Source organism: Dendropsophus ebraccatus, chromosome 6 (assembly GCF_027789765.1).
Source record: "Dendropsophus ebraccatus isolate aDenEbr1 chromosome 6, aDenEbr1.pat, whole genome shotgun sequence".
NCBI classification, from domain to species: domain Eukaryota; kingdom Metazoa; phylum Chordata; class Amphibia; order Anura; family Hylidae; genus Dendropsophus; species Dendropsophus ebraccatus.
The window spans coordinates 16,743,968-16,756,936 of NC_091459.1; the positions used below are offsets into that span (position 1 = coordinate 16,743,968).

Here is a 12,969-nt window from a genome sequence, read left to right on the forward strand (position 1 = left end):
ACTACAGTCACTGATTGGCTGAGCAGCCATTCCAACAGCCGGTACTGGCATTTTCCCCTAGGTCATCACAACTAGGGGGAAAATGCCCTCCAGCAGGCATCTCTGAGTCCAGGTAGAGGAAAAAAGAAATGAACCTTCTGCAGAAGCATACAGCATTAATTACCTGTCTATCCCAGTTTTGAAACTACCAAAAATCCATTTGCTTTGGGTTTTTTTTTTTTTGTGTGGCTGTACTTCCTGGTTGAGCAGTTGTACACAGTACTACAGGCTCCAGAATGCCCATTCCTCTCCCTTATCTGTTGCAGAACATCTAAGCTGTGTTCACACATTGAATTGTGTGAATTATTTGCAATACTTTACCATTTCATTGTAGTCCCACCCACACAGCACACTGTATTCTCTACCTGTAACACCACACAGCACGCTGTATTCTCTACCTGTAACACCACACAGCACACTGTATTCTATACCTGTAACACCACACAGCACGCTGTATTCTCTACCTGTAACACCACACAGCACGCTGTATTCTCTACCAGTAACACCACACAGCACGCTGTATTCTCTACCTGTAACACCACACAGCACACTGTATTCTCTACCTGTAACACCACACAGCACGCTGTATTCTCTACCTGTAACACCACACAGCACACTGTATTCTCTACCTGTAACACCACACAGCACGCTGTATTCTCTACCTGTAACACCACACTGTATTCTCTACCTGTAACACCACACTGTATTCTCTACCTGTAACACCACACAGCACGCTGTATTCTCTACCTGTAACACCACACAGCACGCTGTATTCTCTACCTGTAACACCACACAGCACGCTGTATTCTCTACCTGTAACACCACACAGCACGCTGTATTCTCTACCTGTAACACCACACAGCACGCTGTATTCTCTACCTGTAACACCACACAGCACACTGTATTCTCTACCTGTAACACCACGCAGCACGCTGTATTCTCTACCTGTAACTCCGCACAGCACACTGTATTCTCTACCTGTAACACCACACTGTATTCTCTACCTGTAACACCATACAGCACTGTATTCTCTACCTGTAACACCACACAGTACTGTATTCTCTACCTGTAACACCACACAGCACGCTGTATTCTCTACCTGTAACACCACACAGCACACTGTATTCTCTACCTGTAACACCACACTGTATTCTCTACCTGTAACACCGCACAGCACGCTGTATTCTCTACCTGTAACACCACACAGCACAATGTGTTCTCTTCCTGTAATGCCGATATTAGAATAAAGTAAAGAACTTTTTGAATTTAATTTCAATTTTTTTTCTTTTCATCTCCACGCACATATTATAATCAAGCATCTTTTATCTTTGAAGTTGAGCCCCACAATAAGGAGTTTATTCCATATTATCTTACATGGTATATACTGTTTATGCCTCGTTTTTTCTCCAGGTGGGATTGGCAGTGCTGGCTCTGATCCTCTCTGCCGTTTAGCATCATTTCATTACTGCATCATTTTTGTGAATATGCTGCAGTACTGCGATGAAACTTCAACATGTGTGAACAAAGCCCGAATTTAAAGTGACGCTGTACCCACAATCTGTCCCCCCCAAACCAGTTGTACCTTCGGATAGCGCTTTTTATCCAAGATCTGTCCTGGGGTCCGTTCGGCAGGGGATGCAGTTATTGTTTTAAAAACTACTTTTAATCCGGCAGCGCTGTGTCTAACGGCCAGGGCTTACATTTGTATATGCATTAGGCTGGCACACCCTCTCTGTCCTTCCTCCTCACCCTCCTCCTCATTAGGAATGCTCCAGGCAGATTGCTTCCTATTCCCCTTCTGTGTGCATAATGAACATGGGCTGGATCGTTAAGACACCTGTGCAAAGCTCAAACAGCAGTAAATGTTCCTGGATCATTCCTAATGCTGAGGAGGGCGGGGAGGAAGGACGGAGAGGGTGTGCCAGCCTAATGCATATACAATTGTAAGCCCCGGGCGTTAGACACAGCGCTGTAGGATTAAAAATTGTTTTTAGGACAATAACTGCATCACTTGCCGAACGGACCCCAGGACAGGTCTTGGATTAAAAGCAGCTATCTGAAGGTACAAGCGGTTTTGGGGGGGTTAAATTGTGGGTACAGAGTCGCTTTAACTGCAGAGGTTTGCACAATCAGTGAAGTTGCTGCACCTGCTTCTGGCCGGTCAGAGATGGTGAATCATTCAGGGGATTGGGGGATCCAGCCACGCCTCCTGTGACATCACGCCCTGCCCCCTGTCTGCATCATCAGCCTGTGCTCAGCAAACACACACAATGTGAGACAGAGGCTTAGAATATTTGTCTCCTAAGGGGGGATAGCAGGAGACAATGTGAATTGGCACAGAGGGCATCACTTCATGGATTTCAATAAGCTACCAGTGAGGCAGAACGGCACAGATACGGTAATACATTGTATAGACACATATAGGCCATTGAGACACAACTCAATGGAGCCATGTCAAAGAGGGGAAGGGTTTCACCACACAGTTGTCAAACTCAGTCAGGCCCTCCAACTGTTGAAAAACTACAATTCCCATCATGCCTGGATAGCTAAAGCTTTGGCTGTCTAGGCATGATGGGAATTGTAGTTTTGTAACAGCTGGGAGGGCCTGAGTGAGTTTGACAACTGTGACCATAGGAGGTTTGTAGAATATTGCTGTTTAGAGGAGACCGAGTACAAAGCGAAACCGACCAAGCTCCCCTCACTAGGTAACACTGCACGCAGCGTCCCCGCCTCCCGCAGAGCGACGTGCCCCACGTGACCTCAGCTCCTTGCCTCTCCAAAGATGGCCGAAGCGTAGCGCTGTGACGTCACGCCCGGACGTCAGCTGATCTGCAGGTTCCTCTGTGAGCGCTGCTCTGGCCTAGTCACGGATCGTTAGCTACTTACTTTCATCGCCTGCTGAGAGGCACACGGGGCGCTATAGACCTTTACCGGAGGCGTTGTATTGGCGGTGACCAAGATGGTGCCGTCTACATCCGACATGATGGACATTGACAAGATTGATATGTCGCTTGGTAAGGAACCTGTCACCGAGTAACTGAGCTCTAGTGTGAGGGAGAGCTGCCTGTCCCTGTGTGTGTGTAAGGGAGAGCTGACTGTGTGTGTAAGGGAGGGCTGACTGTCCCTGTGTGTGTGTGTGTGTGTGTGTGTGTGTGTGTGTGTGTGTGTGTAAGGGAGAGCTGACTGTGTGTGTGTGTAAGGGAGAGCTGACTGTCTCTGTGTGTGTAAGGGAGAGCTGACTGTCCCCGTGTTGTGTGTAAGGGAGAGCTGACTGTCCCCATGTGTGTAAGGGAGAGCTGACTGTCCCCGTGTGTGTAAGGGAGAGCTGACTGTCCCTGTGTGTGTAAGGGAGAGCTGACTGTCCCTGTGTGTGTAAGGGAGAGCTGACTGTCCCTGTGTGTGTAAGGGAGAGCTGACTGTGTGTGTGTGTAAGGGAGAGCTGACTGTCCCCGTGTTGTGTGTAAGGGAGAGCTGACTGTCCCCGTGTTGTGTGTAAGGGAGAGCTGACTGTCCCCGTGTTGTGTGTAAGGGAGAGCTGACTGTCCCCGTGTTGTGTGTAAGGGAGAGCTGACTGTCCCCGTGTTGTGTGTAAGGGAGAGCTGACTGTCCCCGTGTTGTGTGTAAGGGAGAGCTGACTGTCCCCGTGTGTGTGTGTAAGGGAGAGCTGACTGTCCCCGTGTGTGTGTGTGTTTGTAAGGGAGAGCTGACTGTCCCCGTGTTGTGTTTGTAAGGGAGAGCTGACTGTCCCCGTGTTGTGTGTAAGGGAGAGCTGACTGTCCCCGTCTGTCAGGGAGGGTTTAGGGATTCTGTCAAGTTGTTACATACTCTGTTCAGCCCCCTTTCCTTGGAATTGCATCCAGCTTTCCCAAGCTCCTGTATGGCACATTGCCCATTGATGCTACATGTGAGGGGAAGTCCCCACACTACAGGACTGGGCGGCTTGTAAGAATCTCCCCCTGCTATTTATGTGTACGGTCCTGCTGCTTGTACACAAGTGTGTACGGTCCTGTCAGGAATCAGGGGACATGGCTGGGTCACCATCAGTTTCCACACTCTGCAACATTGTAGCTTCTCTGTAACGCTGGGAGGGTTATCACAGCGAGTTCATCAGCAACTTGACCTCAGAATAACCCTCCCAGCGTTACAAAGAAGCTAAAATGTTGCAGATAAAGCCAGTCAGGGACTTGTTTATGTCAGCTGTCTCAGAAGGGAGGGGGAGACAGAGAAAAAGGCTCACACACAGATTTTTGTGTCTTCAGCAAAAAGCAGCAGCAAAGAACTGGGAAAAGGAGACTGAATAGATAATAACACATACGAAAGGAATTGTTGGTCTCACCATTGGGGGCAACATATTATGTTTGGGTGGAATCCCCCTTTATTGGCAGTCATGGATGCATCAGACCCATGCAGTGAGGCTAGTCGGTCTCCTGCATCTCTGACGCACGTTCCCCAGGAAGTCGCATGGATTAAGAGCCGTGTCACTTATTCTGGTGTATTTGTACGGCTTATTCAAGAACTATCACAGTGTGAACTGGGGTGTGTATTCCCATTAAAACAATGGTCGTGCATTGTTTGTAGTTTGCGACACATATTGTGTGATATCATGCCCTCCAAAATGCACGCTCATCAGTGCGTGAATCTGGTGTTTATTATTAGCGGTTAGAAGACTTCTTTGCGACCCTTTGCGGAGCGTTATAGGGCATCATCCTGTAGTCCGCCGCCTGTCTGTCCCAGGCGTCCCCCATTGCTGGTCATTCATCTTGCTCCTTGAAGCAGGACTCCTCAGGTTCAGCCCCTTCCTGCTGTGAGACCAGTGTCATGTCTGTAAGTAATACCTCACACTGTGGTGTTGCCTAATTCTGTATGGGCGTCATTTGTTTTCAGTAGGGAAAGTTAGGTAAGTGACACTAGACATGTTTAGCAGCCCCTATATCTGGAGGAACCAAGGATTGGCTTAGTAAAATCCAACCTGTCAGCATACTCTGGGGTACTTCCAAAGTGTTTTACATTAGGGGTTTATTCCAAATTAAATTGCTTTATCCCAAGGGGGAAATGTTGATTCTTATCCATTTTAACCACTTCTTTCCCGCAGATGACATTATCAAGTTAAATAAGCAAGAACAGCAAAACCAAGCGTTGTATAATGGAGGCGCACAAACAAATTTTTTCCCAAAATTTAGAAGCAACAGAGGGAAGTGGGGTGCTCGACGCCAGACTGGTACGTAAAATTGTGGTGGTACGTTGATTGTATAAATGGTTGTAGGATTTCATTGGTCGTCATTGTTTTGTTTTTGTTTTTTTTTTGTAGGTGCTGGTAACATGGGAGTGCACAAGCGCCCATATGGTGCCAAGACAGCGTTGCGTAGGATGTCCTCTTGGAGTGGAGTTAGTCCTTTGAATCGTTCACTTCATGTAAGGGTAACAACAACAACAAAACAAAATAGGAAAAAATGTTCACCTCCCTTATAGTTTAAGTACTTATTCACACTTCAGTATTTTTCATCTGTTTTTAGGAACCAGGAAGTATGGAGTCAATTATAACTAAGGCTGAGAGAACCTTGAATCCATCCGAACCCGAACTTTCGGCATTTGATTAGCGGTGGCTGCTGAAGTTGGATAAAGCCCTAAGTCTATGTGGAAAACATGGATATAGTCATTGGCTGTATCCATGTTTTCCAGACAACCTTAGAGCTTTATCCAAGTTCAGCAACCGTCACTAATCAAATACCGAACAATCGGGTTTGGATGGACTCGAACCCGAACCCAGTTGACTCATCTCTAATTACAACCCATTATTTTCTTTGGTGCTATTTGTACATCCAGCTAATTTGCCCATTCGTAATCCGCAAAGAATAGGACATGTTGTAATACAGTCCATAATTACGGACTGGACACCCCCATAGAATTCCATGGAGAGTGCAAAATTTGCAAAGAATACATTGCAATCCGCAAAACCATCCGTATCACGGATCCATTTTTTATGACATCACCAAGCGGATTGCGGATAAAAATTAGTGCACCCAGATTTTCATCCTTAAAAACAAACAGATGTGTGAAAGATGCCTTAGAGTGCATTCACACGTACAGGATTTGCAGCAGAAGTTACAGATTCAAAGCAAATCTACAGTATCAAATCTGCTGCAGATCCTGTACGTGTCAACGCACCCTTAGGCTATGTTCCCACACAGTATTTTTGCTTAGTATTTTACTCAGTGTTTTTCAACCAAAACTAGGAGTGGGTTGAAAACACAGAAGGGCTATGTTCACACACTGTTGAAATGTAGTTAATGGCCGCCATTTAACAGCAAATAAATAGGAATTTGCTCTGCTTCATTCTGTTTGTGTCCGTCAGATGAGCTCCCAACATATTTCTCTGCTAGATACCAGCCTGATGTCTTGTACCATTGAGAATTTATAAACTAAAAAACAGCTGTCAAGTTGACGTTGATTTGTGTCTCTTTGCTGGTCCCACTTCATATCTTTTTTTTTTTTTTTTTTTTTTTTTTTTTTGTAGAATTCAGCACCTCAGCGGCCACCTTTCAGAAGCAGAATGAACTTTTCAGGACCCATGGATTTGGCAAACAAGTCTTCACCGACACTGCACAGGTATCCCTTTAATAGGTAAGTTCAATTTTGGACTTATAATTACCGTATTTTCTGGCGTATAAGACGACTTTTTAACCCCCCCAAAAAACTTCTTAGGAGTTGGGGGTCGTCTTATACGCTGAGTATGGTCGCCCCATACGGTGGGGGGGCTAAAAAATGGCCCCATCTCCACCATTTGGGGCGACCACTATAAAAAAAAAAAAAAAAAAAACATTTAACTAAACCGGGGCTCGTTCCCGGCATCGGAGCGCTTCCCGTACTGTTCCCTGCGCAGGCAGTGTGACGTACACTATCTGCGCTGGAGACTGAGATCGACGAACCTTTCCTGGGCAGCCGAGTGTCTCATCGGAGAGGCTCAGAGACGCTCGGCTGCTGGCAGAGCTTCGGGAGAATGAGAGAGGCTTCGGGAACTTCCGGCGCCTCTCTCTTTTTCCCAAAGCTCTATCGGCAGCCAAGCATCTCCGAGCCTCTCCGATGAGACGCTGGACTGCCCAGGAGAGGTTCGTCGATCTCCGGCACAGGTAGCGTCTTTGATAAACTGATGGTTTTGCTAACTACAAAAATGAAAGGTATGTCATTATTTATCGTAGGGAGGAAGACTTTGCCTGATGAATTCTGAGAGAGTTTTTTTCATAGCCGTGTCTACAGTTGTGGCTCATATGCAATTCTAGTGGTGGTCTAGCTGCAACTAGTTGGGCTTTTTTATGGTAGAAGTGAAGTGGCTAACAATCAGCCATATTTACTTCCCAAATGATTATTAGCATATAAATTTCAAATGATGGGCAATGTCATTTTGTAAAATTTTTACTTGCTTGTATGTGTATGCTGGGTTCACACACAGTATGTTTAGCAAAAATGAGGAGTAGATCTAAAATATATCTTTTTCTTTGTCAATTCCACTTCTGGTTTTGGCTAATAAATAACGTTAAAAAAATTCAAATAAATACAGTGGTGCCTTGGATTACGAGCAGAATTTGTTCTGGGACCGTTCTTGTAATCCAAATCCACTCTTAGACAAAAGCAAATTTTCCCATAAGGAATCACTGAAATGCAGACAATTGGTTCCACACCCCAAAAATAATTATTTCTTATTCTAAATAACATGTAGAACAGATGAAACAAACAATGAGAAACAGCTGGATATGTGATATAAGTTACTGTACAGTATAGCAATCAGCATGTGGAGTATAATGTATAGTAACTGCATAAACCTGAAAAAACAGCAGCAGTTTGTAGATACAGGATGGAGCTGCAGATTTACATAATGCAGTAGCGTAGTACAACAGGCTAGAATAGAGAAGCAGGGCTGCTGTCAGAGGTCTGTGTGGTCATATGACAGCAGTGGGGAAGGGGTGTGTGTTCAGCATGGACCAATCAGGAGGTGAGAATCACAGAGCTGTGCAGGAGGACAGAGACAGAAACTTTTCTATACAGCAGTGTGAATAGCTTAGTGTGAGTGAAGGCACATTATAGCAGCAGTGTGTATAGCTGAGTGTGAGTGCAGGCACATTATAGCAGGAATGGAGAGGATGGGAAACACAAGGGCTAACAGAGACTGCAGGGAGCATGTGTATATACACTCACTCACTGGCCAGAATGAGAGTTGATCTTCAAATTGTGTAATCTAGTAACTTATCTTTTCAGCAATTATTCTCATGGAAATACTTTTAGAAGTGGACTGAGAATGAGGCAGCAGAGAGACACTCGGCAAAGCACATATTTCCTTAGGAGAGGCTTGAAGGTAATTTTATTTGGAATAATAAGAAGAATCTAAAAGTCATCATTATATTTGTTTTAGTTTTTTTCAATCTTATTTTACTTCTTAACTCGTGACATTCCTGGTTCGTCATGGTACCGCTAAGGGGGTACAGAGAGGGCTCACGGCAGCTATCGCCCATTCCAGCTAATTAACTATTAAAATGCCACTGTGAAAACTGACAGCAGCATTCAAATGACTTTTTAAACTGTGTGGATATACCAGGACTTATAGGAGAGTTGCAGGAACACCCCCTCCCCCCCCCCCCCCCCCGGCCAAAAAATAAATAAATTTAAAAATGCTTGTACCTTCGGATAGCTGCTTTTAATTCAATATTTGTACTGGGGTCCGTTCGACAGGTTATGCAGTTATTGTTCTAAAGAAACAACTTTAAAAATTGCGTGGCCTAGAGTACCCATGCCCTAGGCCTGTGACTCCTTTCTGACTATATCCATGTTTTCCACATAGCCTTAGGGCTTTATCCAAGTTCAGCAGCCACCGCTAATCAAATGCCGATTGTTCGGGTTCGGATGGTCTCGAGCATGCTCCAGGTTCGCTCATCTCTAGTCGCTTCCCCCCGCCCTCTTCATCATTAGGAATGCCCCTAGGTAGGATTTCTGCTAATCATAACGTTTAACGCTTTAACAATTCAGCACGTGTGCAGTGTTCAGACAAGTGATGAAATGGAGAAATCCTGTCCAGGGGTATTCCTAATGATAAAGAGGCCGTTATTGAAACTAAAGTTTCAGAAGAGTGTATAATAGTTTGAAAGCACTTCCCAGCAAGGCTTGGGTTAAACAAAAACAATCCGTAAACAGTTTGGCGCTGTAGAACTCCCACATGATTTGTTGAGGGTAATTTACACATAGCACAGGACGTTTACAAACTTCTTTTTAGGCGGTATGTGCAAAGCTCATAGGTGTCAGTTACATGTTTGAAAGCCGTGCAGAAGTATAGCTTCTGGGCATTTTAGCAGCAATTGGTTCCCTTTAAGTGTGACCTGTCCCAATCCTTGTTTGCCCAAATTTCTGATTTTGGGGACTACCAGCTAGTAATGTGTTTCCAGGCATCAGCTTTTAAGTGCATCCAGGGGGGATAGAATTGCATAGAAATGCTTTTCTACTGCTTGGGGAACACCACCTAGAAAATAAGGAACATTAGACTAGTGTACAGTGCTTCCAACTTTCCAGAACATGAGGCATTAAGCAGCGTTATTTCTTCTGTTTTAGGTGCAGGCAAGAATGGAGGGTGATCATCATGAAGACATTCAGGACATGAACAGAAGTAATGCGTGAGTATAATTACTGGCTTTTCCAAGAATTGCCTTTCTCAGATATGACCTGATTATAGATGAGCAAATTTACAGTAAGGCCGTATTCACACATCCTGTAAAGTTGTCCTTTATTGTGGATCTGCAATCACCGATCAACCTTTTGCCCATTGGTTTCTGTTGGGCTATTCAAACAGTCTGCTCTAATGCGGATCTGCAATCCATACCGCAACATAATAGGACATGTCCTAGTGCGGATTGTGATTGCAGTACGGATTAGCAATATAAGTCTATGGGATCCGTGTTTTCACATCTGTGATGTGCGTGAAAAACGTGAATCTAATACTGTTCACATTTTATGTATATGCAAATGGATGCAATTTCGGATGCAAATACGAATGATTTTCCATGGATCACTGAGAAAAGATTGCAAAGGTTTTGCAGCCCATAAAAATCACTGAACATGTGAACGAGGCCTAATAATGAAGTGAAGCGCTTTATCTCTGCAATCCACTCATCAGCCGGCTGCCTTTCAACTTAGTGCTGCTCTGGGTGCCGCTCCTTCCTAGGTGCTGGGAAAAGCTGGACCCAGTTCTGAGAAACTAGGAGAAGTTTCCCTGGACTAGATCCAGGTTTCCCAGCACCCAGGGAGGAGCGGCAGGGAGTTAAAAGGAAGCCGGCTGATGAGCGGATTGCAGAGATAACAAGGTTATTACTGTAAATTTGCTCATCTCTTACATGTGAATCTGTCCCTTCAAGCTTAGCAATACATTTTGAGGTTTGTTCATGGTTTTGTCTCTCTCTGCTGTGCAAATGTAGTAGTTTCTGGTTATTGATGTAATAGTTGATGTAATAGTTTTATGAATTCCTTTATATTCTTAGGTGGAGGACTTCTATGAACAGAAGTGGCCTTCTCACTGTTTCCTTTGGTAATCCTTCTGCTGTACCAAGGTAAATTAGGTTTTAGTAAACCGATAGTAGTGGTATGTTACCTCTTTGTTCTGTCATTTCTGTGGCCGGATTTATTGTCTACTGCTTTATTGTTTTGTGCTTTATGTTGTGCAGCAGTATGGGAACAATGTTGCCGAGACCCCCATTGCCTTTCTTGTTGAAAAAGGAGGGTGCAGAAGCAAAGGTTCCCAAGGGTGTCCCTCTAGACTTTGATATAAACAGTGTTGCTAAACAGGTAACTATTTTCTATATAGAAGCTTTTTCTTTCCTCTCCTGAATTGATTTTATTTCTGACATTAAAGTGTACCTGTCTTTAATTTTTTTTTTTTTGCAGAAATCAATATTACAGGGGATTTTAAGAAACTTTGTAATTGGGTTTATTAGCAGAAAAATGCATTTTTATCATGAAAAAGAAGTTTGCAGCTCTCCCCCCTGTCTTCATAGTTTTTTATGGAGAGTGGAGGGAGATGAGGCACCAAAACAGGACAACAAAGAGTTAATTTACAGCTACATCACCGGACTATCTCCTCTGAAGTCAGCACTCACCTTTCTGACCTCTGAATACCGGCTTTCACACTGCTCCAACTGGCGACTAATCTTCCTCCCCCTCTCTCCATAGGTTACACAGGGCTCGACTTATGTAAAAGAGTCGAGATTTCCTGACAATGAGCTGTGAATGGGGGGGGGGGGGCTGGGAAAAGTCTCTTTGAATGCAGATAATGGCATATTTGCCTAATAAACCCAATTACAAAGTTTCTTAAAATCGCCTGTACTATTGATTTCTGCAAAAAAAATTAATAAATAAATAAAATACGACAGTGACACTTTAACATTAAGGATTTATACTTGTCGTCATTGAGTTTTACTCTCTTTACCAGACTGGAATCACACTTAATGAGCGCTTCAAGATCCTGAAAGAACAAAGACTGTCTCAGCCGCTGAGCAAAGGAAGCAGATTTGTGACTGTGGGATGAGATCTGTCCCTTACCCAGGGGGCAGTGCTCTGTTTACGTTCCTTTTTAGTTTTTAGTTTTTACCTTGACTTTAACCGCAGAGACAAAGATGCGACGTCTTCTGCACCCAGGCCACGGCTCTTCATATTTGTTTGGTTTATTTTTAAGAGCTCTAAAGTGGAAAAAAAAAACTAAAAAATTCGTATTGTTTGTACTGTGAAATATGGATAAAAGAATTTATAAGCCTGGAAAAGTGAAGTGTCATCTGGGGGATTCTTCAGTCACTTTTTTTGCAAACCGCGGCCAGAGTTAAAGTACTGTACCGAATACAGATACATAGTCAGCATTTTTTTATTTTGCTGGAGGAGATGGTTTCCATATTATAAAGCGGATTCTTGATGTTTTCCTACAATGTTCTTTTTTTTTTTTTTGTACAGTTTTATGTATGCTATACAACTTGTATAATTATTAAACATCAAAGTCCTTCAGAATGAAGATTTACCTTATTCCACAAGTATCAAGTTTCAGCAGAAGATCGCCTGCTGAGGTCTCGTTACGAAGAGTTGCCCTTGTACGATGGAAGATCTACCCCCCTCCCCCCCCGTCTCTCATTGGCTTTCTGTCAGTAGACTTGGCTTCGTTTTCAACATTTTCTAAGAATTTATCAGCAACAATTTCTGAGCTTAAAGTATTACGACCCCTGTCGGGTTAGATGAAGAAGCAACCTTTTGCTTGTCTAGCTATAGACTGTCGGCAAGAATTTTTGCCAAGAGACGCACTGTGAAGTGTTGCTTAGTAGCATTTTGGGAAATTAATGTTTTGTTAACGGTTCAATATTTAGGTTGGTTAGGTTGTATTGGTTGGGATCTTGCCGAGCATACAGACCATAAGGCTTGTTTGTTTTGGTGAAATGGCATTTTTTTTTGCTACAGTTAAATTATGTTGATAAAACAATATTGTATATCTTACCTTTTTTCATAATAAACAGTTCTGCACAACTGTTTGTTCCTATTGTAATGGTTATATTGATAAGCTTTAAAGCGATTGTCTAAGATTAAAAAAAAGGAAATCCTGCTTTGGTGATGAAAGGGGTTGTTCATCATTTTCTTTCAAATCAACTGGTGCCTGAGCGTTGTAATTTACTGCTATAAAAAAAAAATCTCCAGTCTTCAAGTACTAACAAACTTCTGTATGTCCTGCAGGAAGTGATGTATTTTTTCCAGTGTGACACAGTGCTCTCCGGTGCCACCTCTGTCCATGTCAGGAGCTGTCCAGAGCGGTAGTAAATTCCCATAGAAAACCTCTCCTGCACCCCAGACTGGAAAAAAATACCACTTCTTGCAGGAAATACAGCAGCTGATAAGTACTGGAAGACTTGAGATTTGTTTATAGAA

General features: G+C 43.7%; 1 protein-coding gene across 3 annotated transcripts; it reads left to right on the forward strand.

Annotated features, from left to right (window-relative positions):
• Nucleotides 1-2,824: 2,824 nt before the first annotated feature.
• FYTTD1 (forty-two-three domain containing 1) lies at nt 2,825-12,573 on the forward strand. 3 transcript variants are annotated; one of them, XM_069973477.1, is made up of 9 exons: nt 2,825-3,053; nt 5,132-5,257; nt 5,348-5,451; nt 6,554-6,660; nt 8,290-8,386; nt 9,631-9,692; nt 10,554-10,622; nt 10,740-10,857; nt 11,501-12,573. In XM_069973477.1, exons 1-9 carry the CDS (start codon nt 2,999-3,001, stop codon nt 11,594-11,596), a joined length of 834 nt encoding a protein of 277 aa, XP_069829578.1. In that variant the 5' UTR covers nt 2,825-2,998; the 3' UTR covers nt 11,597-12,573. The 3 variants fall into 3 exon arrangements, with proteins under 3 accessions (XP_069829578.1, XP_069829579.1, XP_069829577.1); XM_069973478.1 differs by having other exon boundaries at nt 6,554-6,645; nt 10,737-10,857; XM_069973476.1 differs by having other exon boundaries at nt 2,826-3,053; nt 10,737-10,857.
• Nucleotides 12,574-12,969: the final 396 nt, after the last annotated feature.

Excerpts from the sequence above, each read along its gene's own strand:
- FYTTD1 (XM_069973476.1), top strand. The coding sequence starts at position 2,999 with ATGGTGCCGTCTACATCCGACATGATGGACATTGACAAGATTGATATG. Across the intron at positions 3,054-5,131 it reads CAAGATTGATATGTCGCTTG|ATGACATTATCAAGTTAAAT; the intron begins GTAAGGAACCTG and ends TCTTTCCCGCAG. Across the intron at positions 8,387-9,630 it reads TCCTTAGGAGAGGCTTGAAG|GTGCAGGCAAGAATGGAGGG; the intron begins GTAATTTTATTT and ends CTTCTGTTTTAG.